Below are 27645 nucleotides of genomic sequence, written 5' to 3' on the forward strand. Positions count from 1 at the left end.
TAATTAATTGACCAATAATCTATGTTACGTTTTTGTACATTTTTTTCAGTTTCATTTAATGTTATAAAAATGGACGCGGTGTAAAGACTGGATATATGAGTGAATGTTCGACATCAAAAAGCCATATTTTAATGGAACCACTTGTAATTCAGTGAAGCCAGATAATTGCACCTAAAAAAATTTAATATGATGCTGTTTAAGTAATATGTAGCCAACTTATCAAGAATATCTTGCTTTTTTTTTCTTAATTATTTTACCCAATTTGTTGCTTTTCTAAGTTAATGTTTCGCAGAAAATGCGGTTATCTATGACTGTGTGTACGGGATTATCACATAAATCAAGATCTTCATGAATTTGTGCCAGTATATCATAAGAGGCAGTAGCTCTTGGAGAGAGTCATTTTATTTGATATATGGAATATGCTACTCTAAATTGTTGTTTCTCTGTTTCTTTTAGTTTCCTCTCTTGCCTTCTAAAGAAGCTAGTGGATGGTGAAGAAGACACTTTATTCTTCATCCCTGGACAACGTTTATTTTCATATGATTATTAAATATATAAGATATCAAAATAAAACTTAAGCAAATAGCTCATAAACTAAAAAGCATAATGACGAGTTTCTAGCTGAGATAATATGTTTTTTATCAGCGTAAAAAACGTACATAAAATCCACAATCTTTGCCCAAATTTTGTTAGTTGGAAAAGTGAATTGCACGCGATAGAGGCAAGATGTGGTCAAAGCTGTTTATATTTCTGGTAACAAGAGTCAATTAGGAACTCAATAACATTCAGTTATAATACATTAATAAATACAATTTCAATAAAAGCTGTTGGTGCAATATTTGCACGCCACTTGCGATGTGTGTACGTCCGGAAATGTAGCCTGTCACAGCGAGAACACCTTTTCGATATGCATAACAGGTGAATATGTCATGACAGATTCATGGATGTTATAATACCAAAGCCAATCCGTTCTGGTCACAGGAGTAGCCACCAACGACGTTATAACCTGTCCCACTGGCTACATTTGTACTGGCGATAAGTATATCTGTTATCCAGAAACTGACTATCAACCCATATGTATACCCGTTGTGGACCCAGTCGCATTTTGCTCCACCCAGAGTCAGGCTAATAATTATGTAAACAAGGGCGATCCCACCTGTAAATCGTATGTAACTGGCCAACCCTCCGACTACTCCCTGTATAATGTTATTCATTCGATTTAGGTTCATTTATTGTTATAAAAGTGGAAGCGGTGTAATGACTGGATCTATAGTTGAATGCTCATCATCGAAAAAGCCATATTTTAATGGAACAGCTTGTGATTCCGTGAAGCCAGATAATTGCACCTAAAAAATTTAATATTATGCTGTTTAATTAAAATGTCGCCAACTAATCAAGAATATCTTGTTTTCTTTCTTCATAAATAGCATGAGAGAATTGAGCACAGCTCTAAGTATTTTGCTCCACTTTGTTGGTTATCTAAAATAATATTTCACAAATATAATGATAAAAAATAATATTTCCCAGACTTACGAAAGCCTTTACCTTGGTTTATGACTCTCTCAAGCTTTATCGCAATTGCTATAATATACAGCCAAAAAATTCTTTATGATGTGATCAAAATCAAGGTCGTTTTTCATATCAGTGCACATTAGATTAACATATAAATCAAGAGATCCATCAATTTGTGTCAGTCCATCATAATAAGCGCTTCACTGCACATGCTCTAAAATGTTTCACTTCTCGAAGAACGTAAGTAGCACATATATCTATCCTTAATCTGATATAACGAATATTTTACTCGCCCTTTTAGGTTCTGGTTTTTATAGTTTCCTTGGCCCTGCCATCCAGTTTAATGGGGCAGTGCGATGTCTGCCAAACTGATGTTCCAGTTGCCTGCCACAGTGAAACCTCATTTTCGATCTGCCTAAATGGTGAGGATTTATAAGAGTTTTCATAAGCACAACGATTCACTCAGTTTCAACAATTATTTAGGCATTCCGACAGAGGATTATATAGAATGTCCCACGGATTATCATTGCACCGGGCAAAAATATATATGTTATCCAAAAGCAAGCGGAACTACCAATTGTGTAACTGGGTCAAGCACCACGCAAACTACCACCACAGAAGCCCCATGGGATCCAGACACATTTTGTAAGGAAACTCAAATGGGAGGCTGGTATACAAATAAATTGGATCCCACCTGTGCCACGTAAGCATATGCTACCTTAACAATGTTATCCAGATAATATGTGCAACTTTTCTCTTAGGTACGTGCAATGCGAAAGTGACAGTAATGGGTGGACTGCCCTAGTCCAGGAGTGTGGAACAGGATTTTGGTTTAACGGAGACTACTGCGACAATGAAAAACCAGAAAGTTGTACATAAACATTTTATTACTTGCCTATACTGTCTCACTCATTTGGTTTCTCCTCTCCTCTAATACTTTGAAATAAATATAAATATTCTCTGTTCTGTTCACACTACAAAAGCTTAAACTTAAACTCCTTGTTGAACAACAGAAAGAAGCGTTAAATAATATATAACTAACAATAATATAATAGTTTTATAAAATATTTTATTTAATTTTCTGCCTCGCAGTAGCTTATAGAACTTGTATACAGTTTTGCCAGCCACATTTTGGAACGCTTGCCAAATAACTAACAATAGTTATTTTAATTCAGTTATATAAAATATTTATTTAATTTTCTGCCTCGCTGTAGTTTATAGAACTTGTATACAGATTTGCTAGGAATATTATGTAACATAATAATCATTTTTAACAGTCATCAGGTCGTTCAGTTTCGCAGAGAGTCGTTTTGGAGTTATAATATTCGTTGGTATTGCAATAGTAGAGCCAGCCAAAGTATTCGCCCGATATTTTATAACAGTAGACATATCTGTAGAAACATAAATTATATAAATATTCTTTTAGCTATAAGGCGATAGGAACGCAACTTACTCCTTGCAGGTTAAATCACTCTCGACTCTGAAATAGCCTTTCATGTTGAGACCCGCACAGTATACATCGGGATCAACTGCGGGTACAGCTGTTGTCGTTATTGGTGTTGAAGAATCTGTTGACTGAGTTGTAGAAGATACTGTAGACTGCGAGGTGGAAGAATCAGTGGATGTTGAAGATTCTGTGACCTGCGACGTAGAAGATTCTGTGGACTGCGAGGTGGAAGAATCTGTGGCCTGAGGTGAAGACGAATCTGTGGCCTGAGATGAAGACGAATCTGTGACCTGCGATGTAGACGATTCTGTGGACTGCGATGTTGAAGATTCTGTGACCTGCGACGTAGAAGATTCTGTGGACTGCGAGGTGGAAGAATCAGTGGGTGTAGCTGTTGAGGAATCTGTGGCCTGCGATGTAGATGATACTGTGACCGGTGATGTAGACGATTCTGTAGACTGCGAGGTGGAAGAATCAGTGGGTGTAACTGTAGAAGAATCTGTGGCCTGGGATGTAGAAGATTCTGTGACCTGCGATGTAGACGATTCTGTGGACTGCGATGTTGAAGATTCTGTGACCTGCGACGTAGAAGATTCTGTGGACTGCGACGTGGAAGAATCAGTGGGTGTAGCTGTTGAGGAATCTGTGGCCTGGGATGAAGACGAATCTGTGACCTGCGATGTAGACGATTCTGTGGACTGCGATGTTGAAGATTCTGTGACCTGCGACGTAGAAGATTCTGTGGACTGCGAGGTGGAAGAATCAGTGGGTGTAACTGTTGAAGAATCTGTGGCCTGCGATGTAGAAGATTCTGTGACCTGCGATGTAGACGATTCCGTGACCTGCGACGTAGAAGATTCTGTGGACTCCGAGGTGGAAGAATCAGTGGGTGTAGCTGTTGAGGAATCTGTGGCCTGCGATGTAGATGATACTGTGACCGGTGAGGTAGACGATTCTGTAGACTGCGAGGTGGAAGAATCAGTGGGTGTAACTGTCGAAGAATCTGTGGCCTGGGATGTAGAAGATTCTGTGACCTGCGATGTAGACGATTCTGTGGACTGCGATGTTGAAGATTCTGTGACCTGCGACGTAGAAGATTCTGTGGACTGCGACGTGGAAGAATCAGTGGGTGTAGCTGTTGAGGAATCTGTGGCCTGGGATGAAGACGAATCTGTGACCTGCGATGTAGACGATTCTGTGGACTGCGATGTTGAAGATTCTGTGACCTGCGACGTAGAAGATTCTGTGGACTGCGAGGTGGAAGAATCAGTGGGTGTAGCTGTTGAGGAATCTGTGGCCTGCGATGTAGATGATTCTGTGGACTGCGAGGTGGTAGAATCAGTGGGTGTAGCTGTTGAAGAATCTGTGGCCTGCGATGTAGATGAATCTGTGACCTGCGATGTAGATGATACTGTGACCGGTGATGTAGACGATTCTGTGGACTGCGGGGTGGAAGAATCAGTGGGTGTAACTGTTGAAGAATCTGTGGCCTGCGATGTAGACGAATCTGTGGACTGTGGGGTGGACGATTCAGTGGGTGTAATTGTTGAAGAATCTGTGATCTGTGGGGTGGAAGAATCAGTGGGTGTAATTGTTGAAGAATCTGTGGACTGCGATGTAGACGAATCTGTGGACTGCGATGTAGACGTTTCTGTGGTTTGCGATGTAGCCGATTCTGTGGTCTGTGAAGTTGGCGAATCAGTGGGCCCCACCGTTGTGGTACTTACACAGGATGGCTGGAATAAAAATATGGAAGATTAAAAATTGTCAACTTCTAACATTTTTACGGAACTAACAGAAGAGGTCTCCATCGGTGTACAAAATGTGCCATCAACATTACAGTATAAGCCATCTGGACATGAACGAATGGCATCGGGGTCGACGGCACCCAGACCGTAGCAGATTCCATACTTGAATTCATCCACACAAGCATATATGTCGTCTGTCAGTGAACAATCTGAGCAGGTGGACGAGTCCGTGGTTACACCTGTATTCGATTCGGTGGACTGCGATGAGGACGGCTCACTGGTTGCCACTGTAGTCGTGGATGTTACACAGGATGGCTACAATATTGGAATTTGAAATTAGGAATTGCAAACGTTGATAATTTCTAATGAACTAACAGAAGAGGTCTCCATCGGAGTGCAAAATGTGCCCCCACCATTGCAGTAGTAACCATCTGGACATGACTCAATGGCACTGGGATAGACGGTACCCAGACCGAAGCAGATTCCATACTTGAATTCGTCCACACAGGCGTATATGCCGTCTGTCAGTGAACAATCTGAGCACGTTTGGCAATTTATTATTTCCAGCAATGGAAGTAGAACTATCAACTGCAAATAGGAAATGTTAAGTCATATTTTGTAGCACATTTTTCTTCTTAACTTACTGCCGCAATTTTGTGACACGGAGTCATCCTGAAGTCTTACTTTGATATGTCTGTTCGGTTGGGAGGCTGAAAAAGCTTTGAAGCGTGCTAATTTTCCAAATCGCATTTTAATAATGCGGCAATTATGATTTATACGGAGCCATGGGCATGGATCATAAGATCATAAAGATTGGCATGAGCAAATAAATTATAGTTCTGCTGCTTGTGCCACATATAAATTTGGCATTGATGCCAAAAACATCCAAATGAGAGCAAATTTTTTATATACACCTAATTAAAGATAACACATTTTTGTCTGCTGATCTTATCCGAAAAGATGACATCAAATGTTACGTCTATAGCTGTTCGTCTGCGGCAACTGCGGCGCCTTTGTCCTCCAGCCAGCTGCGTGCCATACGCAGCGAGGGCAACCGGAATCGCCACTCATCGCAGCAATGTGTGTAAACGTCTTCGCCGAGCTGCAGCAGCTCCTTGGCAAAGTCGCGCTCATCTTCCTTCCATGTACGCTCGGCGCCGCCAAACATTTCCATACGCACGAGCGCAGCCATGGTTGGACCCAGATATTTTTTAATGCCATTATACAGTTGCGGCTTGGTCAATTGTGGCGCACAGGAGGATGTGCTATTGTTTTTTAAGGCTTGAATTTGAGCCTCTAGTCTTATTATTGATTGCTTGCAATCGGCATTATCCTTTAAGAGCTGCTCGTAGTTTGCACTCAATTGATCATACCTAAGCTGCAGTTCTTGGGGAATCTCTTCGGCTGAGAGCGAAGTTTGCAGAGAAACGGATTCCGCTTTATTGGGCTCTGTTAATATTTCCATATCAACAACTTTTCCGGACAGTTCCTTGTCCAGCTTACCATCATCTATGTTGACTGTGCTCAAGTCAACAATTATGGATGCTTCAGTCTTATTTAGCTGCTCCGGCGCAACTTTTTTTTTTTTATTTGGTTCCAGGGTCAGAGGCTTTGGGGGCGTTCGTCTTCTCGCTGCGTATTTGCGGCCAAATCGTGCATCCTCGGTGAAACCAAGTGGGCACTCAAAATTATCGGGAGGTATCAAGTGTGACAATGTAGGCATGGACAGCTTGACCATTGTGGCTTCGCCATTCTCATCGAGATGCTCCAGATCCCAGGCCAGATCCTTGCTGACGCGCATCAATGTGGGCGTCTGGTTCGGAATAAGTCGATCCAATTTGTAGTTCATGAAGCATTCGTAGCGAAAGTGGCGGGCGCAAACTGCGCGATTTGATAGCCTCTCCCGTGTGACATTCAAAATGTCGGCGTTACCGCAATTCTTTATCCAGGCTTCCAGGCGAACTGGATCACGAACTGGCAATTTAAAAAAATGCATCTTCGGATTACGCTGTGTTGAGACTTGACAGTCGCGAAATACGCAGCGAGTGCCACCCATGTTAATATATAATCAGTCCACTTATTCCTGAATTAACAACGGCGTAAACAAAAAAAACGCTTTACTAAATTAGTTCCAAAATACACATAAATAAAAGGTCGGGCACACTTTATGTTCATCACAAGTTTGGCACTAAAATACCAAAGAAAAACGAAAAATATACCAAAAGAACGCATAGACTAGGAATACAAATAATTTGAAATATTTATTAAATTATACTTTTCTTATGTATTGCAGATTATACAATGTTTGTGCTAAAGGTTATTAATATGCCAATAGTATTTATGGGCTTATTAAATGACCTCCGATTTTTTTTATATAATACTGAAACCAACAGATCCCAAACATTAAACATATTTTCTAGAACTTTACAAAACCATCGACCTACAACACTGTCAGTTGTCTCCATGCAACAATGCGTTGATAACCGGAAGAGGTAGCCCTGGCGACGAGAAGTCTCTAGAAGTGTCTAGAAGTTTCGAGGCATTTTGTGCACCCTCTATAAAAGCAGCAGTAAGCAGATGCCGGCTTGTCAGTATTGAAACAAAATTCGTGCGGTGAGCATTGTGAAGCGTCTGCTTGAAAGCAAAGCAAAGCGAAAAAAGTGAATTTCATTTTCTGCCCAAAGAAAACTGAAAAGTATATTGTTTTTAAAGTTAATTCTGTGAAACAAAGACATACAAGGTAAGCAACGACAAAATTGCAACATTTCTATTTTTGATAATACGTAGAAAATGCTGCAACAAAGAAAATTGCAATTTCATTCGTGAATTTTAACAAATGTACGTGCGTATGTAAAGGGAGCGCTCTTAACACAAATCCTTGTGGTATCGATTGCAGAAAGTTCTAGAAATTGCCGCCTAACGCACTATGTTTCATTTATAATTTGTGAAATATAAATTAACTGCAAGGTTTAACGTGCTCACGCACACAGCTACAAAATTGAGGAGCGCGCGTTTGAAATGACTCGCCTGCGAATTATGCCGGTTGAAATAAATTTCCGAAATTTCTCGAGCATTGCTTCCAGAAGGTTGCACTTTTTTTAAAAGCCCTCGCAGCTTTTTAAATAGTTGTAGGTATACGATTAAGATTATGGACTTTCATATTTCGCACATTATACGATTGCATTTGCATTTATTTGCCTTTGTCTGGCTCTCACACGTGGGAATTTCGGCACTTTTCGGCGCTTCAAGAAAAGTTTCTAGAAATTTATTGTGAGTGAAAAGGAAAATTACTTCGCATTTAGCAATATATATAGGGTAAATTTCTAGAATACATCAAGCAATTGTATTTGTTGGCAAGGCAACGCTTCTCGATTTTTCCAATTGAATATGTACATTCATGCGCGCATACATACACAAAATTCGTACATGCAAAGGAGCGAGGCCAGTGTGTACATCGCTTTTGTATGCAAGTACTTTCGTGCATGAGTGAGTGAGCAAGCAATAGCATATATGCACGAAATTTCTCTGATTGGAGCTAATGCAAATGGCGGAAAGTTCGATTCAACTTCAAGTTGAATTTTTGGGGACACATTTACACAATCGTGAAGTTGCAAGGAGTGCATGAAGATTTTTTGGCCTGGCTAATTGTGTGTGCAATGTTTACTTAATTTTGATTTGGTTTGGTTATTGTTGCAGATGCCTGAAGAAGCTGAGACTTTCGCATTCCAGGCTGAGATTGCTCAGCTCATGTCGTTGATCATCAACACATTCTACTCGAACAAAGAAATCTTCTTGCGTGAATTGATTTCCAATGCGTCTGATGCGCTCGACAAGATCCGCTATGAATCGCTGACGGATCCCAGCAAGCTTGACTCCGGCAAGGAGCTGTACATCAAGCTAATCCCAAACAAGACCGCTGGTACACTGACCATCATTGATACCGGCATCGGTATGACCAAGTCCGATTTGGTCAACAATTTGGGCACAATTGCCAAGTCGGGCACCAAGGCATTCATGGAGGCATTGCAGGCTGGTGCCGATATTTCCATGATTGGCCAGTTTGGTGTTGGCTTCTATTCGGCCTATTTGGTTGCCGACAAGGTGACCGTCACCTCAAAGAACAACGATGATGAGCAGTACGTCTGGGAGTCATCCGCCGGTGGCTCATTCACTGTCCGTGCCGATAACTCCGAGCCCTTGGGCCGTGGCACCAAGATTGTGCTGTTCATCAAGGAGGATCAGACCGATTACCTGGAGGAGAGCAAGATCAAGGAGATTGTCAACAAGCACTCCCAGTTCATTGGCTACCCCATCAAATTGCTGGTAGAGAAGGAGCGCGAGAAAGAAGTTAGCGATGATGAAGATGATGAGAAGAAGGAGGGTGATGAGAAGAAGGAGATGGACACCGATGAGCCCAAGATCGAGGATGTTGGCGAGGATGAGGATGCCGATAAGAAAGATAAGGATGCCAAGAAGAAAAAGACGATCAAGGAGAAGTACACAGAAGATGAGGAGTTGAACAAGACAAAGCCCATCTGGACACGCAATCCTGATGATATCTCCCAGGAGGAATACGGCGAGTTCTACAAGTCGTTGACCAACGACTGGGAGGACCATTTGGCCGTCAAGCACTTCTCCGTCGAAGGCCAGCTAGAGTTCCGTGCTCTGCTCTTCATCCCACGCCGCACACCCTTCGATCTGTTCGAGAACCAGAAGAAGCGCAACAACATCAAACTGTACGTGCGCCGTGTGTTCATCATGGACAACTGCGAGGATCTCATTCCCGAGTACTTGAACTTCATCAAGGGTGTGGTCGACTCCGAGGATTTGCCGCTTAATATTTCCCGTGAGATGTTGCAGCAGAACAAGGTTTTGAAGGTCATCCGTAAGAATCTAGTCAAGAAGACCATGGAGCTGATTGAGGAGCTCACCGAGGACAAGGAGAACTACAAGAAGTTCTACGACCAGTTCAGCAAGAACCTGAAGCTGGGCGTCCACGAAGACAGCAACAATCGCGCCAAATTGGCAGATTTCTTGCGCTTCCACACCTCGGCCTCTGGTGATGATTTCTGCTCATTGTCCGACTATGTGTCGAGGATGAAGGAGAACCAGAAGCACATCTACTTCATCACTGGCGAGTCCAAGGATCAGGTCGTCAACTCGGCCTTCGTTGAGCGCGTTAAGGCACGCGGCTTCGAAGTGGTCTACATGACCGAACCCATCGATGAGTACGTCATCCAGCACTTGAAGGAATACAAGGGCAAGCAGCTCGTGTCCGTCACCAAGGAGGGTCTGGAACTGCCCGAGGATGAGACCGAGAAGAAGAAGCGTGAGGAAGACAAGGCCAAGTTCGAGAGCCTGTGCAAGCTGATGAAATCGATTCTGGACAACAAAGTTGAGAAGGTTGTCGTCTCCAACCGTTTGGTCGACTCACCCTGCTGCATTGTCACGTCGCAGTTCGGCTGGTCCGCCAACATGGAGCGCATCATGAAGGCCCAGGCCTTGCGTGACACCTCCACCATGGGCTACATGGCCGGCAAGAAACATCTGGAAATCAATCCCGATCATCCAATTGTCGAGACGCTGCGTCAGAAGGCCGATGCCGATAAGAACGACAAGGCAGTAAAGGACCTGGTCATTTTGCTGTTTGAGACATCGCTCTTGTCATCTGGCTTCTCGCTGGACAGTCCCCAGGTGCACGCCAGCCGCATCTATCGCATGATCAAGCTGGGTCTTGGCATTGATGAGGATGAGCCCATGACCACCGAGGATGCCCAAAGCGCTGGCGATGCTCCATCTCTGGTTGAGGACACCGAGGATGCATCCCACATGGAGGAGGTCGATTAAGCAGCCACACAAACCGACCGCCCCTCCCCTCGCACGTACACACACCCCCCACCAAAAAGAAAACCATACCATAACAAAATTACTTAAAAGTTGATCACATTTCATTTCCTTTGTCGGAACCGCTTCTTGTGTTGACTTGACAACATATTATTTAATACTTCAGTTTACATTGTAATTTGTATTTACGTTGTGTCGCGTTATAGGCGACAGAAATACGCTTAACTCAAGAATCAAGAATAATTTGTACTATTAGGATTTACACATTCATTTAGAGCAGTTGTCGTTTATAAGAAATTTCTAATTTAGAATCCAAGTAATTGATGTAACGAAAGAAAGAAATACAAAGACTTCGTATGCGTTAGCTATTTAATGGAATATGTATTAAGATTGGATGATCGGATCGATGATAAAACATTAACTAAAATAAACAAGCAAATGTGTTTAAAAATTAGTCGTTTATTAACTACCAAATACAGATTTTTATGTTATTACGCCTAAGATTCGCATTCCTTACGCAGCAATTGCTCTATGGCTTCCACTGTGGACGCGCCCTTAGTTACGAGTACTATTTTGTTGCGGGAACGGGAACCCTTGTCCAGGGAGACGTCGCTTTTGCGCAGCCCCAGCACTTTGGACAGAAATTTGACCAACTCGGCGTTCGCTTCACCTTCACTGGGCGGTGCAGCAATCTGGACACCAACGCCGTCTAGTCCAATGTCCGTGATGCCATTCTGCTTTGCACCCGGCTTCGCCAGAATCTTGATGACAATGTTGCCGCTCTTGTCCAGTGTGACCGGCGTGTTAGCGGCAGGCGGGGTTGTCGCAGCGGCAGCGGGCGTTGCCTTACCTTTTCCTTTGTTTTTCGACATTATTTGGGCTTTGGCTGCTGTATAAATGCGTCGCATTAGTTTTTTTTTTGGTTTCTAAATAGCCTTACAGGCTTATTTTAACGGAAATATTTATTTATTCATCGGAAAAGCACCCGCATCCAAAGTGATCAGCTGTTTGACTCGTGTCAGGGCCTTACACGTTACGATTTTTCAACCATGTAAACATTTTATAAATTTAGTCTTAAGGTGAATGGAACACAAGCTAATTTTTCTACTAAAGACGTTGTTTCTCGTGTTTTCAATAAATCACTTAGTTTAATTTTAAATATTTAATCAGATGAATACTGTCAAACAGAACATACAATTCGATCGTAACGTGTATGGTGAACAACTGCCAGGGCTGCAGAAATCTTTGAAATAAAATGTAAGCTGCAGCATACATATACCGTTTTGTTCCGAAGGTATATTAAACATTCTGTTTCCGAAACGAAAAGTATATTTATATATTATAATTGATAAAATAAGAACACAATTTTTTGTTGTAGTAAAAAATTATCATATATTATATTCATCATTGTATTTACTTATAAATTTTTTCTTATAGTCGTCCTCGTATCCGAAAATAACATATAAACACTTGCACTATTCAAATCGCTGCGAAAGCTTTTTAAAATGCAATTATCTATAAACTTGTGCATACCTTTTGCACAATCAGCAAATAAGTATTTTGTAAGTGCGCGCAGCGGTTTGCAGGAATGCTTTTACAATATGGGCGCACATAATGTTCGGTTTTAAGCTTAATTATTAATAAAAATTACACAATATGGACTTAAATTTTGCATGTGTATAGAAATACGTATTGCATAAAATTCGGTAAACTAAAAAGCCAAGTTGTCGTGGAGCTCAATATCTCTGCGGACGTTGCACATAATGCCGGGATAGTTTAGTTACGAAGGGTTCTTGAGAGAAGACGTCAAAGCTGTTGTGTCTGTGTGTGTGTGTGTGTGTTAGTATGCTGAGCTTAGGGATATATCATTAAATTTTATGTACGCTCAGGTTTACGCAGCCCGAATCGACTGTATGATCTGGAAAATCGCTGATCCGCAGACGACAAAAATAAACAATGCCAGTAGCCAGGGTCCCACAGGGTATTGTCCTTCTTTCGCTTTCTGGAAATTGCCAAGAGAAATAAACAATAGATTAACATCAGAGATAAACATTAATTAAAGAGATCGTCGAAGCCACAGCTAAGCAATTCCAGAAGCAGCGATAACATTCGACTCAACGCTCACACTCACACATACACACACAGATACGCACATGCACACTTGCAACAACAATAAAATCAATGACGGCGTGGCACTTTTCGGAATTGGTATAGAATCTAGTTGGCTCGTGCAGGTGCCATTATCTCTATTGTTTTGCAGTTGTGGCAGTGGATAACACTGTTACCCCATATTATACATTAAAAACATGCCAATTTTGTACGGATTTTAACACCTACCGAGGATTTGGGTACATTGCCACGCATCGTCACATATTTGCTGGCCTTTTCGTTGGCGACGCGCATCCTCTGTGGTGGAGCCATTTTATGCGTTTATGACGTAGTTGCACTGTGAAATTTGAAGAAAATGCAGTGTTTTAATACAATTGAATTACTTTCCAACATACACACGCGAGCATCACCTGCGTTCGGAGCGAAAATAACAAAATGAATGTGAAAGTACGTAGTAAGACACGTATAAAGAAGCCGAAGGCAACCCACTGACAGTTCGTGCGTCTGTGACAGCTATGCTCAGGGCTGCATGCGCAGCTAGTTATCGGTGTTCGATGACGATAACAAGCTTACGTACAGCTACAGCTGATTGCAAACTGCATTTTCTGGGGCGGCGTTTATTTACATTTTATACGGTAAAAAGTGCTGGATTTTTTGGCGACAACAGCTTAAAAATACATACAAATTGTTGTAGTGCGTGCGCCCAATGCACTAAAGGCATTGCAAACGCGAAATTCACGCCCAGTTAACGACCAGCGCACAGGCCTTGAAGTAGAGTTTGTCAGCAGTGTGCGGGGAGGGAAATCACATCTATAACACATACTAAACTATGACGATTGATGCCACCACTTTGCCGTCAGAGCTGCTCGTAATACCACAACCGCTGATAGGTTTCTGTGGCTTGGATATCGCGAACCAGAGTGTGCACAAATCCATTTGGGATGCGTTCAGCGGCACCCTACAACGGAAGCCAGCGGACAGGGAGAGGGACCGCGCTGCCGTGCAATATAAGCTACTGCCTCCGAACTATGAGTTTCCAGTCGCCAAGCCGAAACGCGCATCCTACGAGTGGTACCATCCAAAGGGAATACTTAAGCGTAATTGGATGTTAAAGCATCTCCATGTCTTGCCATCGGTCGTGGTGCTGTTTCAGGACATCGAATGGAACGACAGCCAGTGGACAGAGAAACAAGTGCAATGCGCGGCAATTGTGCAAGGCCTAAAGAATGCTTTACAAGAACGTAATACAAGGCTGTGCCTGGTGCTCCTCCAGAAGTCAGCACCACTCCCTCCTGGCGAGGATATGCTGGCGGCTGAGCGCGCTGCCAGTCTAACCACCGCTTGTGGCATTACCAGCAAAATGCTGTTCATATTGCCACACACGGAGCATCTGATGGGGTACACGCAGCGCCTGGAGTCAGCGTTTTTGGACATGGCTCAGTCCTACTATGCACTTATGTCCAAACGAATACGTACGCACCGCGATCAGCTCTCGGCGGCGCACACCACACTCAAGATACGCCATCAGTATAAGCTTGGATTTGTCGCAGAGATCAGGCAGGACTTTAGCACGGCACAAAAGTAAGCAACTATTCCAAAAATAAAGCTGGCAATGCAATGACTTTTCCTCTGCTTGCAGACACTATTTTCAGGCCTATGGAAACTTGGATGAGATACTAATCACTGACGCCAATTGTATGGAAATAAAAACTGTGGCCGGCTTTCTCAACTATAAGATGTGTCGATTAATGTTTAAGTTGAAAACACCAAGGGATTCCATCAATCAGTTTATTATACATGTTGAGAAATACAAAAATTGCGTGGGCTTCAAGGATCTAGCCTTTGAGCATCACGCTTGGCTAAGTACGCAGTAAGCTGCACTTTCAAACGGCCTTTAAAGGCATTAAAATTGACATACATAAAATTGCTGCTTGCAGACACTCTGTCTTCGCGGAACTCTTCTGTGAGGCCATCAAGAATGGTTTGCCTGCACTTCAGACCCAGCATCCGGGCATTTACTTCCAAAAGGCCGCTGAGTATGTGATCAAGCGACGCGAGGCTGCCCAACAGGCCAGTGCCACGCTCTTAAGTACGAGCTCAACGAACCCAATGCCAACGCCGAGTCAAACGCAGTCCAGTTTATACACCGAGTTTTTTGGCGTACGTGCAGTGAAGACGGGTGATCCAGTTGCCGAGCAGCTGGCGAATGTGCAGCTGTGCGAGCTGGAATGCAACTATAACCACTCATCGGCTATTATAGCGCTGCTTAGTCAGGCCATGGCGCAGTTTAAGATTTACAAGTGCTTGAGATTTCGCAAAAAACTAGCTATTGACATGGCTGAGGAGTATCTGCGCAGTGGCGATCATGCCAAGGCATTAACGTGAGTAGCTGCTATTTGTTAAATTTTGATTATAATCCAGCTGACTCTTCCTTTAGTCTGTACTCCTTAATGCTGCCCGACTACCGTCAGGAGAAATGGTCGACCATTTTCAGTGACGTGCTGCTAAAGACGCTACGCTGTGCGCTGCTCTCCGCTTCAGTGGCCGATTACATAGCATGCAGTATTGAGGCGCTGTCGCTGCGTCATCATGGCGAGCAAAAGGAGCGCGTGCTGCTGCTGGAGAACTTATGGCAAGTCTTTCAGAGCGTGCCACCTATGCCACAAACTCAATTAACACCCGAGATTCAAGAGCTGTGGAGCAACGCACTGGCCAGCGTAAAATCGCCCATACAAATAGATTTGGATAAGGTTAGCGATGTGCTGGAGCTGTGTGCAACATTCCAACAAGTTCAACTTAATAACAACGATGTGCTGCAGCTGCATTTGATAGTGCGGTAAGTTGGAACAGTTGCCTATGCACATATTTAACATATGCTAATTGTATTTCTTATTTCACGCAGCGTTTTGACTGATGTGCCGCTGCGCATACGCAGCTTCCAGGTGCTGCTCGCCGATGCCAGTAATCCGCAAAACAGCTATAAACTGGAGGCGCTTAAGTATTTATGCTTTCCCAGTCTGCTGCAGCTGCGTGCCCAGCAGCAGCAGCATCTGGAAAAGGAGCACTTGGAACCAAAAACGTATGAAAAGAACAAGCGATTAGAGCCCGGCTGTTACTATCAGCTCCTGTGCAGCACGGAGGCGCAGCAGTTCAATGAGAACACACAACTGCGTATCGTGCGCCTGGAGGCGCTTATGGGCACCGATCAAATTGGCGCATTGCTAACATGCAGCGCCAACTATGCACGCCAGCCATTCCGGCATCACACACGCAGTCGCGATCTGGATGATAATGTGACAATAAATCCCATTTGCTATATTGCGCCCACGTAGGTCAAAACGCTTCGTACCGGAAGCTATAAACGTTTCGCCCAGCGATTGCATGCCTTCATTTAACGCTCCGTTGAACTTTCATTGCAGCTTCCATTTGAGCACTCAAACCAACCTTGGCCATGTGCTGAGCGATGGACCCACAGGCGCCGCAGCGACAACAACAACAACAATGCTGGTCAATGAGTACTATCCAGTGGTGATCACCATTAGCAATCCGTATAATGTCTATCTACAGAATGTGGGCGTGCACATCAGCGTTCCGTTGGAGCTGCGCAATAGCGGTAAGTGAGATATGTATTATTCGTAATATAATTATGTTGATCCAATTTGGTGTTACATATAAGATCTATTTGTGCACGGAGCTGGCGAATATGTCAATTCTAACTGGGTTAAGATTACCATTCTCGTGCCCATAATCTATTCCATCCATTAAAATCCTTCTAATTTTGTTCATTTTGTACTATAGTCGATGGTGTTACTTTCTAGAACTTTCTCCCTTTTTCTGCTTTCGCTTTTAAACTATTTTAATTGGGCTTTAAATAGATGTCATTTGGTTTCTATGTAAACAATCAGTTGATATAAGTATAAAAACTTTGCAATGATATTTAATCTGTTTTACATTAAGAATAACATCGTCGCTTACAATCATTCTGTTACACATGTAAACACCTTCCATAGTTCTGTATTTATTTCTGATATCGTCCACGTTGATTGATCACTTTTTGGTTACATGCCTAAAGCCTTATCGATAAAGGCCCTAACAGTCTTGACACTTGTATAAACACCGGGATAATTGCGTCTGGCGCAGCCCAAGCCCCAAGAGACAATGCCGCATAGTTGATTCTGATAGATGGCCGGGCCGCCGGAGTCGCCTTCGCAGGCATCCTTAACGCCCGGCACCGTGGCACAGAACATGGTATCCGTAATGGCGCCGCGTAACTTGTACTGATTTATGCAGCTTCTCCGTGTGACCAGGGCCACGTCGACGCTGCGAGCATGCTGCGAGACGCGTTTGCTGTTCTCGGTGGTCTTGCCCCAGCCGGAGACCTTGATCAGATCGCCAGCCTGAAAGCTGGAGTTGCACAGCTCAATGGTCGCAATGTTTGTACCTTGCAGCGGCGACTTCAGCTTCAGCACCGCGACATCCGAGTGCAGGGTGCGTGTATTGAACGCTTTGGGCGTGAACACCTTTTCCACGCCGCGTCGCACACCTGTCGCATCCGTTAACATTGTGGCACCGCCCACCACCTGCAGTCGGCTGGCCGGCACACCCTTCACACAATGGGCTGCTGTCACCACATGAGTGGGCGTGACCAGTGTGCCGCCACAAATGAAATTGCCAGAGATCCGTAAATTGACCAAGTAGGGCACACTGCTGATATCCACTGGCGCACCGCCAACAATGCGCGCACCCGCCTCGTTGACGGCCTTGCCAATGGCTATCCGGAGCAGGAGCATAGCCAGCAGCAGCGGCAGCAGCAGCAGCAGCAACCCCGTTCGCATTGGTTTGTCAGCAAAAACAGCCACGCATTGCGTCAAATATTTGCTTTAGCCGCTGCCGGGCGCGTTTCCTAGCAGATCACCTGTCCAAACAGAGTCGAAAGAGTCGCAACCACAAAGCTTTTCCAGATCCGAGTCGGCTCGCGCGTTTGTTTGCACGGCTTTATATGCGCCCCCCTTTTGAGGAAATATAATTGTAACATTGTTTTATTGTGCAAATAATAATTATTTTTAATAAACCATTTTGTTGTTCTATCGTGTGCGGCCCATCGAAACTCGAACAGAGCCATTAAAACACGAGTCAGATAAACGTTAATGACCTTGATGACATTTTATATATATATTTCTAATATATTATTAAGCATAAAAAACTCCGGTTCAAGCCCAATAAAAAAGGTAGATAGTTCGGATTAAGGATCGAACCTGCTTCCTGCCTTGAGGTTCAGTTTGTGAACCTGGTTGATCACGTTCATAATTTGGTTCACAACTCGGTCATTTATTTGCAAAATTTTAATTAATTGTTAATTAATTGTCCGTTCTACTGAAAATATTGTCAATCGTAGGTATTTTCATATAGAATATGCGGACTACATCAGAACTCTTCCCAAAACTGGAGTCTACCAAATATGGTTAGATAAATCCAATGGCTGAGCTACAATTTATTAATTTTGAATAGAATCAGGTTCGATTTGGTTTATTTGACAATCCAAATTGGGATTGAATTGGTGGAAACCGGTTGGGTTAAAATCCAGTTTGGCGCCCCTATTTAAAATGTAGATAATCAGATTTAGATAAAATCACACTGTAAGCGATCAGCCAGAAAAGCTGGCCTCGTAAATTACACAAAGCTAACCAGTCGTTAAATTTAAATGTTATTGTTTTCACTCTTCAATAAGCATTATAATAATTATTGAAATAATAGTAAATAGCATATCATTGTTGATATATATTTCCAATTAAGTTATTAAGTGCACAGTGACACTTGTGAATAAACTAGTAAGCCTCGGCCAGCTAGTATGCTAGCTCAAAACCAAACAACATAGTGCTCAATTTTTAAAGATTTGCCAGGGTTTTCTCTATGAAATGTTTTACACGTGCGCTGGCCACACTGGTGTAAACGCCGGGATAGGCAGCGCGCGCACAGCCGAATCCCCAGGAGACAATGCCGCAAACCTCGCCGCGATAGACCAACGGTCCACCAGAATCACCGGAGCAGGAGTCCTTTATGCCCCGCACTGCAGCGCAGAGCATGGAATCGCTGAGGTGCGCTTGGCCAGCGTAGGCTAGCTGGCACTCCAAGCCGGGCAGCACGCGGACCACAGCTGTACGCACCTGGGCCGCTGGCATCCGACTACTCTCCTGCTGCACGCCCCAACCGCTGATCCGGACATATGTGTTGGCAGCCGGTTGCGAGCGGCATGGCGCAATTGTGGCCACTTGACCAGTTGTCAGCGGCACAGGCGAAGCCAGCTGCAGTATGGCCACGTCCATGTCAAAGTTTCTGGCCGCGTAGTTTGGAGCTATGTGAAAGCGGGTAACACTGCGTACCACGGGCGCCGTTTGGTCTAGACGACTGGCGCCCGCATGAACAGTGTACTCCTGCTCTTTGGCGCCGTAGACGCAATGCGCAGCAGTTAGCACAGAGTTGGTCGTGAGCAGAGAACCGCCGCATATAAAGCCGCCCCCTTGACGGAGATACACCAAATAGGGCACCTGGCTGATACTCGTCTCCTGACCACCAATAATCCGCTGTCCTTCCCCAGCACGGATCATTCCAATCAGGCCACACAACCCTAACCAGATCATGGCGTGTCCAAACTGAGGCTATGGAATTTTTGGAGCAATTTATTGAACGCTTAAACCCATAACAAGCTGTAATTATATGCAACTAACTATTTCAATGGATCTCACCTAGACAATATGATATTATTGTGTGCTCATCACGATTCTCCAATTAGAATTTAAATTGAAATGGAAAGAAATTGAATTGCAGTTGAAAGTGAAGATTGAACGCTGAAATTGAAAGCTATAACATTGAAAGAGAAATGGACGAATTGAAAATAAGAAGAGAAATGCAATTAGAATTGAAATTGAAGGAAATAGAAGTGCAGTTGAAGGTGAAGATTGAACATTAAAATTGAAAACAACAACAGATATGGAAATTTCCTTAAGATTTGAATCGAAAGCAAATTTTAATATGAGCCGATAAAAAGTAGAGTTTACTGAATGGACTAATCCTAGTCAATTAGCAGTGCTGCTCCAAGAAGCTCTTTAGGAACCATGTCATCGCCGAGCTGCTAAGGCGTGTATTGACGCCAGGTAAGCCGGAGCCACAGCCGTAGCCCCAGGATACGATTCCGGCAGAACGACCCGCGTGCAGAAGGGGGCCGCCGGAATCGCCGGCACAGGCATCGGTGGAATTTGCGCCCAGGGCACAGAACATATTGTTCGTCACGGGTAGATACTTGCCCATTTGCTGGACGCAATCACATTGCGGCACCAGACTGACATTGGTCGCCTGCAGGCATTGATTCCAATTATGATCCTCATTGCTGGTCATGCCCCAGCCGATGACCGTCAGATTGGCACCTTCGGGCAGGTCGTTGAAGTCAACGGGAACCGTGCTGGCATTGGCCGATTTGTCGAAGGGTTGACGCAGTATGATAACCGCCAGATCCGCGTCCAGGCTACGTCCTGGCTGGTATTTGGGCGGCACCCAGGCGAACCAAGCCTGGCGCAGATGCGTCTCTGGCGTTGGATCGTCCAGGCACTGTTGCTGGGCGTGCACAAACAAATCATGCACCTGCTGATGACGCCTCTCCAGGCAATGGGCGGCTGTCAGCACACATCTGGGCGAGATGAGTGCGCCGCCGCACCTAAACTGTTTGCCACGTCGTATGTTCACCAGAAACGGATAGTCAGCAATGGATGCCGTCTCGCCGCCAAAGATTTTGCCCAACAGTTCGCTTGGAGCGCCAGCCAGCAATTGGATCAGAGCCGTCAGCCAGATTAAAAGCTTGAGCCACATTTTGCGGAAGCACCAGGAACGAGCTCTTATATAGTCGACGGCCCGCAACATTCTTCAGCTAATTGACTATAGATAAGCGTAATCTTTAACTAGTTTATTTGGGCTACGAATAATACAACTACTTAGGAATACTCTGCCATGACGTCCATAAACCATCTTCTTATCGCCGGCACGCTGGTGTAGACGCCGGGCAAGCGGCCGGCACATTCATAGCCAAAGGACACAATGCCTACTAGCTCGCCGCGGAAGACCATCGGACCGCCGGAGTCGCCGTCACAGGAGTCCCGTCTGTACGGTTTCGCCGCGCAGATCATGCTCCGGCTGATGTGTTGCATGCCACGGTAAGCCGCGCGGCAGGCAGCCTGCGACCACACGGGCATTATGACGCTGTGTACGTGACGTGCCGTTTCCGAGGAGCCGGGATTCACGGCGCCCCAGCCGGATACTTTGACCCGGCTGCCCGGCTGTACCGGCTGGCTAGCCAGTCCAATAGTCTGCACATTCGAACCGACCATGTCCTGATTGAGGTACAATGCGGCCACATCCATGTTCATGGTTTTCATACTAAAGTCGGGTGGAATGGCCACCAGGTCAACCAAACGGTGTATGGCATTTGAAGCACCTTGCTCGGACGTGCCGCCATAGACATGCAATTGGGCCAGGCTCACCCTCTGGACACAGTGGGCGGCCGTAATGACCCAACGTATCGTAATCAAGGAACCACCACAGATTTCATCCGCCGTGACCACCTGTACCAGATACTTTAGATCGCTGATGTTGGCCTCATAGCCACCAACAATGCGAGGCTCTATCAGTTGCTGGGCTCCTTCAGCCAGCAGAAGAGCAATGGCCAAGAGCAGTGCCAAGAGCTGTGTTCGGAGCATGTTCTCAATCAGGAAGAACTAACACTTTTGGGGAATGGTGGCAAGTGCTTTTATACCTTGACTGCGATATAAACAAATCTGAGCTGATATATTTTTGTAGTAGATCAGACGATCAACATTTGCACAATTGTTTTTACCGATATTTGGGCGGGTTTTGCTATTGACTCAAAAAAAAAAAAAAAACTATAATTAACTTTATTTGTTGCTCATCGAGTTGATTACTTAAGAGCATATCCAAGAGAAGAGCCAAACATTTGTGTGAAGCAAAAGCTCAACTCTTATAATTTGTATAGGCTATTATTTTGGAGGGTATTATAATTTTCTTATAGATGGTAACAGTTCCGACAGCCCGTAATATAGCTATTTCCGTCTGTGCGTCCGTCTGTTTCTATGAGATCTAGTCTCTCGTCCTCCTCTTGCAGGCATTACATGTGTCGTAATCAGCCGGGTCGGACCATTATATCATAAAGCTGTCATATATATCCTTATTTTCTCGCAGAAATCGAATATATTTCTGCAATATCTCTGAAAGGATGTCTTAAATATAATATATTAGCTGTGGTAGTATTATATTGGCCACTTGATACACGGATGCGTGTTTGTGTGTGTGAGTATATGTATGTATGTGTGGGTGTGTGTATGTATGTATGCATGTATATATGCATTTATGTACATATGTATGCATGCATGTTTGTTTTCTAATACCAAACGCAGTCCAAGCTTATTTGCCGCTGTGCTGCAAATTTAAATAAAACGAATTTCTACCAAGTGCTCTACTCCTCGATTCTCAAGAATTCAAGTAGGCTCTGCAGCTTTTCCTGCTTAGCTAGAAGTGTTGTGTTTTTTTTTTTTTTTGATTTTTTTGTGTCTTTCTGTATGTATGTATATACATATGTGTGTGTGTGTGCTTGTATGCACATGTGTATGTATGTACATATGTATGTATGTATGTATGTATATGTGTATGTATGTACATATGTATGTATGTATGCATGTATGTATGTATATATGTATGTACATATGTATGTATGTATATACATATGTATGTATGTATGTATGTATGTACACATGTATGTATGTATGTTCGTACATATGTATGTATGTATGTATGTACATATATATGCATGTATGTATGTATGTACATGTGTATGGATGTACATATGTAAATATGTATGTATGTATGTATGCATAATTGCATATGTTTATAAAAAACAAACATGCATACATTTGTGTATAAAAAGGCATATGGGCATACATATATATAAGCAGAGTTTGAGAATTAAAAAATGGGGTCGGTAAGCAATTAGTCAGTCTGTCAGTCAGTCAGGTCAGGTTGTCTTTATAGAGATTATGATTAAATACTGTTTAGCATTCGAATCCCTGCTCAGGCTCCACTCTTATTAGCTTGTTTTTAGAACCTTAATTAATATTAACAAATCTTTATTTAATATATTAATATCAATTGTTAGCAATTGTATTGTTTATCCATCTGCGAATCCTGCCCACTCTAGTGTAGACTCCGGGGTAGCCAGCTCTGGCGCAGCCCATGCCAAAGGACACAATTCCCATCAGTCGATTGTTTTGCACAGCGCCGCCGCCGGAGTCGCCGCTGCAAGAGTCCTTGTTCTTGCCCTGGGCACAGAACATATAGTTGGTAATTGTGGCCGATCCTTGGTAGGCATTTTGACACACCTTCTGCTTAACGACCTTGAGCTGCACAGATCTCAGATTTGTGACCGAATCGCCGCCCTCCTTGGTAACGCCCCAGCCCCCAATGCGCACGCGAGTGCCCGGCCTTGGCATGCGTTGGCCCAAGGCAATCGTGCCAATGTTTGTGCCCGTCATGGTCGCATTCAGCTTCAGCAGCGCCGCATCCATGTTCATGGATTTGGTTGTGAACCTGGGCGCCACGCCGGCGTATGTCACAGTGCGTACCACTCCATCCGTGCCGTTCTGCGTGGAGGTGCCGCCGATCACATAGAAGGACGATGCGGCATGGCCGGAGACGCAGTGGGCGGCAGTCAGCACCCATTGATCTCGGATTAGCGAGCCGCCGCACAGCGCGCTGCCACGATGCACTTGCACCAGATATGGCATGGAGCTAATGGAGGTTGTGGAGCCGCCCACGATGCGTGCCTGAACGCCGCCGACGATGCGAGCGGAGGTTTTATTGCTGCGTTTAGTTGTGCGATTATTTGCTGATCTCTGTCGGTTAGCTCTCCTCTTGGCGCGCTTCGAGCTGCTGTTTACGATGCGCGACCGTGGCCGGGAAGCGTTGGACCTGGTTGCCGATGTCGTGCGCCTCGTGCTGCCGGAAACGATGCGCGGCTGCACTTGGCTCCTGGCGCGGACAGCAGCAGCTGTATTCCGCGACCTTATCCTATTGCCAGCTCGGTTACGGCGTGCTGCCGCAGCCAGTTGATCCAGCAGCAGCACCAGAAAGACCAGGTAGACCCAACGCAAACGCATTTTGAATTTGGAATGTGTGCGCATTAACCTTGGCGCAGCTTTTATGGCCTGGCATTTGGCAAAAAACAACAAAACCCAACCGACCCGTACAACTGTGTAAATAGTATTGCCAAAATAAAATGAAAGAGCTCGGCTTCTGAATGGGTTGAATGGGCCATGTGGGCCTTGTTGGTGACGCGCGGATTCCAATGGCAGAAACAAACAAGAACACAATCAGGGCTAGTTTTCACTTTAATACTCAACGGCCTAACTAATCCTAAGTGCAGACGGAGACGGAGACAGGAGGAGACGGTGCTCAGTGGCAATATCTGCGCATATTGTGTGCTATCCAGTCGTATAGATGCGGCACGCTCGTGTACACGCCCGGGCTGTCCTCGCGTGCGCAGCGATCCGCCCGGCCCCAGGAGACAATGCCCACCAGCTGACCCTCGGCATTGACCGCCGGCCCGCCGGAGTCTGCGTCGCAGGCATCCTTGTGGCCAGCCACCGAGGCGCAGTACATGCTCGCCGTCAGATTTCTGTAGCCCTGATATAGCTGCTGGCATTTGGGGCGCGACAGCACCTTCACCTGGACGCTGTGCAGCTGATTGGGCAGCTGGCGGGAACGCTCGTCGGTCAGACCCCAGCCGGAGATTCGCACATAGCTGCCGGCTCGTGGCGCTTGCCTCGCCAGACGTATAGGCTCAATGTGTGCTCCCTGCAGCGGATTCTGCAGCTGCAGCAGTGCCACATCCTGATCCAACGTGCTCCGATTATAGCCACTCGGCAGCAGTATCCGATTCACATAGCGCGCATTCCGCATATCCCTCAAGTAGGTCACACCACCGCGCACCACATAATCCGCCGGCTGGTGTTCCTGTGCCTGCAGACAGTGGGCGGCGGTGAGCACACAACGTGGACTCACCAAGGAGCCGCCGCACTGAAAGTCACCGCGTCGTCGGATGTTCACCATATGCGGCTGCGTGTTCACCTCAATGCGCTGGCCGCCCACCACCCGCGGCACACGCCCGCCATCCACTCTATCCAGGATGACAGCCGCACAGTTGCCCAGCAGCAGCAGGAGGAGGAGCAGCAGTAAATCCATTTGCATCTTCAGCTTGTCGTGTGTGTGCTTGTAATGAAGGCTATGAATCAACTGTCGCACGCGACGCAACTGAAGCTATTTATATAGGTCGCTTTTGTGGGGAAGGCCGCCAGACCGCGTTACTTACCTTCCCCAACAACTTACAGCAGCACGTAGAACACCTGCGCCCAGCTGTGCCCACCTGTTAACACACAGCATTGAACTTGCCCAGCTACACAATCCACACATTGTCTTTTCAGACTGTTTGTAGACATTACTCTCTGCTATTTACTCTTTGTACCAAAATGTGGACTCTATATAAAATGAGCTCGAGCTGTGGACTCTGGAATATGATATCCAAAACAAAGAATTCCAAGCCGAACGCACTGAAAACTATTAAACGCTGGGAAACTTACTCAATCTTATTGGAAGGCTGACTAATAAAACAAATTCAACGCTTATCTATTACACGATCAGCTCTATTTTCTATTGGAAACGCAATTTGAAGGAGGCTTTCTTAATATGGTCCTTCTATGCGATTTTCATTTTTTCAAGTTTTATTCAAAAAGTCTATTTTTAGTATTACTTTAAGTGGCGCGCGGTTCTCTCTCTTTTGCGAGATCTCTCGTCTTCATTATTCTGTTTCTCATCATCTACCTCCCTCTTCACACTCTCATTCTGCCTTTCTATGTGATTTTCATGAATTCAAGCATTGCCTAAAAACGTTTTGCCTTCCTGCAAGCAGTTTTTCTCACCACAGACGTTTCGTCTGGTCGCCAAAAGCTGCACGCCCAAATCCAAATTGATGTGGGTGAGCTGTCCGGACATGGCAGCAACGCTGCCACCTTCTACATCTTTAGCCTGGTGGAGACGGAGATCAAACTGCAGCAAAGACTCAGCTACACGTTGGATGTGGATCGCAGCGCTGGCGCCGGTGGAGCTGCCACAGCCACCCACAGCATCACGCCCACCAGCACAGATACAACGCCCGAGCACGTGAAGCTGGTCAGCAACAGCCTGGCGGTCATATCGCCGGTTCAGATTGAGTATCTGGACGAGACGCGGCTGCGCAAGTCGCGCGAGGATATCCTGACCGTGCGCTGTGCCGGCGACTTCAAGTTCAGTGCGCGCTTCTATACGCTCAACCGTCGGCCATTGAGCCAGGTCTATCGCGGCGAGAACTTCCTGCTGCGCGCCAATACAGAGGTGCTGGCCGTGGATGAGGTGGAGATACTCGACAGTTTCTTTATATGTGTAAGTGGGCGTCTCTTAGAACCAGTTCAACTGTTATACCCTGCATTTCTCGATAGGATCACAATTTAGTGCAATCGAATTACAGTTTTAAGCGCAAAAAGTACACCAACAAGTACAGAGCAGGCGACCAGCTGGAGAGCGTCATTGTGCTGCGCACAAATGCCACGCTGCAGGACTGGACGACTGCACGGGATCTGGAGCGCTCCAAGTCAGAGGAGAGTGTGCCGAATAAATTTGTCAGTCGGCAGCAAAAGCCACAGGTGGCAACAGGCCAAGTTGGCGATGCGCCGTCTCAGGCAACAAATGCTGCACTGAATCCCTACATGAGCGAGAGCCTGCTGGCCAAGATACCCACAACAATGACCATCATCAATAACAGCCCGGGCATGGGTAGCACACTGCAGCTGTCCAATGCGGGCATCATGAGCAACTCGATCCATTCCGATGACGGCAAGCTGACCCTCACAGGCGCCGAGGATGCCAGCACTGCATTGCCAGCCGCGGGCCAAGATGCGCCCAAGAGCATGCGCGTCATATACAACAAAGCGCTCGAGGCGGTCCAGGCAACGGGTCATTGTCGCGGCTTCATCAAAGGCGTCTATACTCTGGACTCGGCAGCAGGTGCGAACGCAACGCCCCGCTTTGGCGTCTTTTGCATTCGCTGGCGACGAGCTGGTGCCAAGGAAGAAAATGAATCCAAGTTTATTATAAGTGGCCTTGATATAGCGGAGCCGCCGCTCAACATATACTGCACCATCGAGGAGAAGATGTTCGTTAAAATGCCCATGGCATTCAAGGTGGTGCTCAAGAATCCCACAATGCACGTGCTCCATCTGATAGCCACGCTGTCCATCAGCAAATCGGATAACTTTATATGCTCCGGCCATAAGCAGGTGCTTCTGACGATTATTTCACTAATTATGTTAATATGTATTTAATGTCCTGGCTTGGTTTTACTTTAGCTGGATGTCTCGATAATGGCGTATGACGAAAAGGAGCTGGTCTACAATTTGTATCCGCTGCAGGTGGGCTGGCAGGAGCTGCCAGTGCTGACCCTGGAGTACAACACCAAGGCCGATCCGCAAAAGCATGATGGCCAGAATGCGTTGCTCGACGAGCTCGTGCAGCGAGCTCTGCCCAAGCGCGTCTTTGTGCTGGTGAGTGCACTGCCACACGACGAGTTCTTTTTTGAATCCTTGAATGAATCAAATTGTTTTACGTTTTGTTTTGCAGCCACCGTTGAAGCAGCTGACCAAGTAAATGTTATCCCTTAGTTAAAGCGTGTGCATATTTAGTTAATCTAAGTGTTTTAAAGTCCTAATATATCATTGTGGTATGTAAAAAAATTCAGCTAACTATTAACTCTCTCTTTCTCTCTCTCTCTTTATTTGCTAAAGTGAAACAAAAGCAGTTTACAACAAGATTAATAATTATATGGTTAAATAGACAGACGGA

General features: G+C 45.2%; 11 protein-coding genes across 12 annotated transcripts; 2 read left to right on the forward strand and 9 right to left on the reverse strand.

The window, feature by feature from the left end:
• Window positions 1–5597: 5597 nt before the first annotated feature.
• Window positions 5598–6885, reverse strand: LOC6622413 (uncharacterized). The gene has a single exon (XM_002046941.4). The coding sequence runs from the start codon at window positions 6761–6763 to the stop codon at window positions 5687–5689; it is 1077 nt and encodes a 358-aa protein (XP_002046977.1). The 5' UTR covers window positions 6764–6885; the 3' UTR covers window positions 5598–5686.
• A 400-nt stretch (window positions 6886–7285) lies between these two features.
• On the forward strand, window positions 7286–10924 carry Hsp83 (Heat shock protein 83). The gene is made up of 2 exons (XM_002046942.4): window positions 7286–7447; window positions 8404–10924. The coding sequence occupies exon 2, from the start codon at window positions 8404–8406 to the stop codon at window positions 10552–10554; it is 2151 nt and encodes a 716-aa protein (XP_002046978.1). The 5' UTR covers window positions 7286–7447; the 3' UTR covers window positions 10555–10924.
• Window positions 10925–10990: 66 nt separating this feature from the next.
• Window positions 10991–11692, reverse strand: LOC6622367 (UPF0235 protein C15orf40 homolog). 2 transcript variants are annotated; one of them, XM_070208425.1, is made up of 2 exons: window positions 11537–11692; window positions 10991–11437 (listed from the first exon to the last, which is right to left on the reverse strand). In XM_070208425.1, exon 2 carries the CDS (start codon window positions 11421–11423, stop codon window positions 11049–11051), a length of 375 nt encoding a protein of 124 aa, XP_070064526.1. In that variant the 5' UTR covers window positions 11424–11437; window positions 11537–11692; the 3' UTR covers window positions 10991–11048. The 2 variants fall into 2 exon arrangements, with proteins under 2 accessions (XP_070064526.1, XP_002046979.2); XM_002046943.4 differs by having other exon boundaries at window positions 10991–11692.
• Window positions 11693–12168: 476 nt separating this feature from the next.
• Window positions 12169–13200, reverse strand: LOC6624492 (stress-associated endoplasmic reticulum protein 2). Its single transcript, XM_032434423.2, has 3 exons — window positions 13071–13200; window positions 12889–12997; window positions 12169–12553 (listed from the first exon to the last, which is right to left on the reverse strand). Exons 2-3 carry the CDS (start codon window positions 12970–12972, stop codon window positions 12443–12445), a joined length of 195 nt encoding a protein of 64 aa, XP_032290314.1. The 5' UTR covers window positions 12973–12997; window positions 13071–13200; the 3' UTR covers window positions 12169–12442.
• Window positions 13201–13218: 18 nt separating this feature from the next.
• gry (trafficking protein particle complex subunit 11 gry) lies at window positions 13219–27552 on the forward strand. The gene is made up of 11 exons (XM_015175735.3): window positions 13219–13295; window positions 13355–14241; window positions 14300–14530; window positions 14598–15041; window positions 15098–15496; window positions 15563–15988; window positions 16080–16273; window positions 25682–26190; window positions 26247–27083; window positions 27153–27347; window positions 27424–27552. The coding sequence occupies exons 2-11, from the start codon at window positions 13490–13492 to the stop codon at window positions 27448–27450; spliced, it is 4014 nt and encodes a 1337-aa protein (XP_015031221.1). The 5' UTR covers window positions 13219–13295; window positions 13355–13489; the 3' UTR covers window positions 27451–27552.
• LOC6622455 (seminase) lies at window positions 16326–17632 on the reverse strand. Its single transcript, XM_002046946.4, has one exon. It carries the CDS (start codon window positions 17493–17495, stop codon window positions 16719–16721), a length of 777 nt encoding a protein of 258 aa, XP_002046982.2. The 5' UTR covers window positions 17496–17632; the 3' UTR covers window positions 16326–16718.
• On the reverse strand, window positions 17727–19569 carry LOC6623739 (trypsin-1). Its single transcript, XM_002046947.4, has one exon. It carries the CDS (start codon window positions 19296–19298, stop codon window positions 18546–18548), a length of 753 nt encoding a protein of 250 aa, XP_002046983.3. The 5' UTR covers window positions 19299–19569; the 3' UTR covers window positions 17727–18545.
• LOC6622159 (trypsin 3A1) lies at window positions 19647–20571 on the reverse strand. Its single transcript, XM_002046948.3, has one exon. The coding sequence runs from the start codon at window positions 20569–20571 to the stop codon at window positions 19738–19740; it is 834 nt and encodes a 277-aa protein (XP_002046984.2). The 3' UTR covers window positions 19647–19737.
• On the reverse strand, window positions 20621–21404 carry LOC138911013 (seminase). The gene has a single exon (XM_070207816.1). The coding sequence runs from the start codon at window positions 21402–21404 to the stop codon at window positions 20643–20645; it is 762 nt and encodes a 253-aa protein (XP_070063917.1). The 3' UTR covers window positions 20621–20642.
• Window positions 22863–23958, reverse strand: LOC6622144 (uncharacterized). The gene has a single exon (XM_002046950.3). The coding sequence runs from the start codon at window positions 23895–23897 to the stop codon at window positions 22863–22865; it is 1035 nt and encodes a 344-aa protein (XP_002046986.2). The 5' UTR covers window positions 23898–23958.
• Window positions 24086–25057, reverse strand: LOC6622468 (trypsin beta). The gene has a single exon (XM_002046951.4). It carries the CDS (start codon window positions 24961–24963, stop codon window positions 24169–24171), a length of 795 nt encoding a protein of 264 aa, XP_002046987.2. The 5' UTR covers window positions 24964–25057; the 3' UTR covers window positions 24086–24168.
• Window positions 27553–27645: the final 93 nt, after the last annotated feature.

This window comes from Drosophila virilis, chromosome 3 (assembly GCF_030788295.1).
Source record: "Drosophila virilis strain 15010-1051.87 chromosome 3, Dvir_AGI_RSII-ME, whole genome shotgun sequence".
Classification (NCBI taxonomy): Eukaryota; Metazoa; Arthropoda; class Insecta; order Diptera; family Drosophilidae; genus Drosophila; species Drosophila virilis.

Bases quoted from the DNA above. Each gene is read 5' to 3' on its own strand.
- LOC6622413 (XM_002046941.4), bottom strand. From the start codon at position 6,763: ATGGGTGGCACTCGCTGCGTATTTCGCGACTGTCAAGTCTCAACACAG.
- Hsp83 (XM_002046942.4), top strand. From the start codon at position 8,404: ATGCCTGAAGAAGCTGAGACTTTCGCATTCCAGGCTGAGATTGCTCAG.
- LOC6622367 (XM_002046943.4), bottom strand. From the start codon at position 11,459: ATGCGACGCATTTATACAGCAGCCAAAGCCCAAATAATGTCGAAAAAC.
- LOC6624492 (XM_032434423.2), bottom strand. From the start codon at position 12,972: ATGGCTCCACCACAGAGGATGCGCGTCGCCAACGAAAAGGCCAGCAAA. The intron at 12,554-12,888 runs GTAGGTGTTAAA...GGCAATTTCCAG, and splicing joins GCAATGTACCCAAATCCTCG to AAAGCGAAAGAAGGACAATA.
- gry (XM_015175735.3), top strand. From the start codon at position 13,490: ATGACGATTGATGCCACCACTTTGCCGTCAGAGCTGCTCGTAATACCA. The intron at 14,531-14,597 runs GTAAGCTGCACT...TGCTGCTTGCAG, and splicing joins CACGCTTGGCTAAGTACGCA to ACACTCTGTCTTCGCGGAAC. The intron at 15,989-16,079 runs GTAGGTCAAAAC...CTTTCATTGCAG, and splicing joins ATTTGCTATATTGCGCCCAC to CTTCCATTTGAGCACTCAAA.
- LOC6622455 (XM_002046946.4), bottom strand. From the start codon at position 17,495: ATGCGAACGGGGTTGCTGCTGCTGCTGCTGCCGCTGCTGCTGGCTATG.
- LOC6623739 (XM_002046947.4), bottom strand. From the start codon at position 19,298: ATGATCTGGTTAGGGTTGTGTGGCCTGATTGGAATGATCCGTGCTGGG.
- LOC6622159 (XM_002046948.3), bottom strand. From the start codon at position 20,571: ATGTTGCGGGCCGTCGACTATATAAGAGCTCGTTCCTGGTGCTTCCGC.
- LOC138911013 (XM_070207816.1), bottom strand. From the start codon at position 21,404: ATGCTCCGAACACAGCTCTTGGCACTGCTCTTGGCCATTGCTCTTCTG.
- LOC6622144 (XM_002046950.3), bottom strand. From the start codon at position 23,897: ATGCGCACACATTCCAAATTCAAAATGCGTTTGCGTTGGGTCTACCTG.
- LOC6622468 (XM_002046951.4), bottom strand. From the start codon at position 24,963: ATGCAAATGGATTTACTGCTGCTCCTCCTCCTGCTGCTGCTGGGCAAC.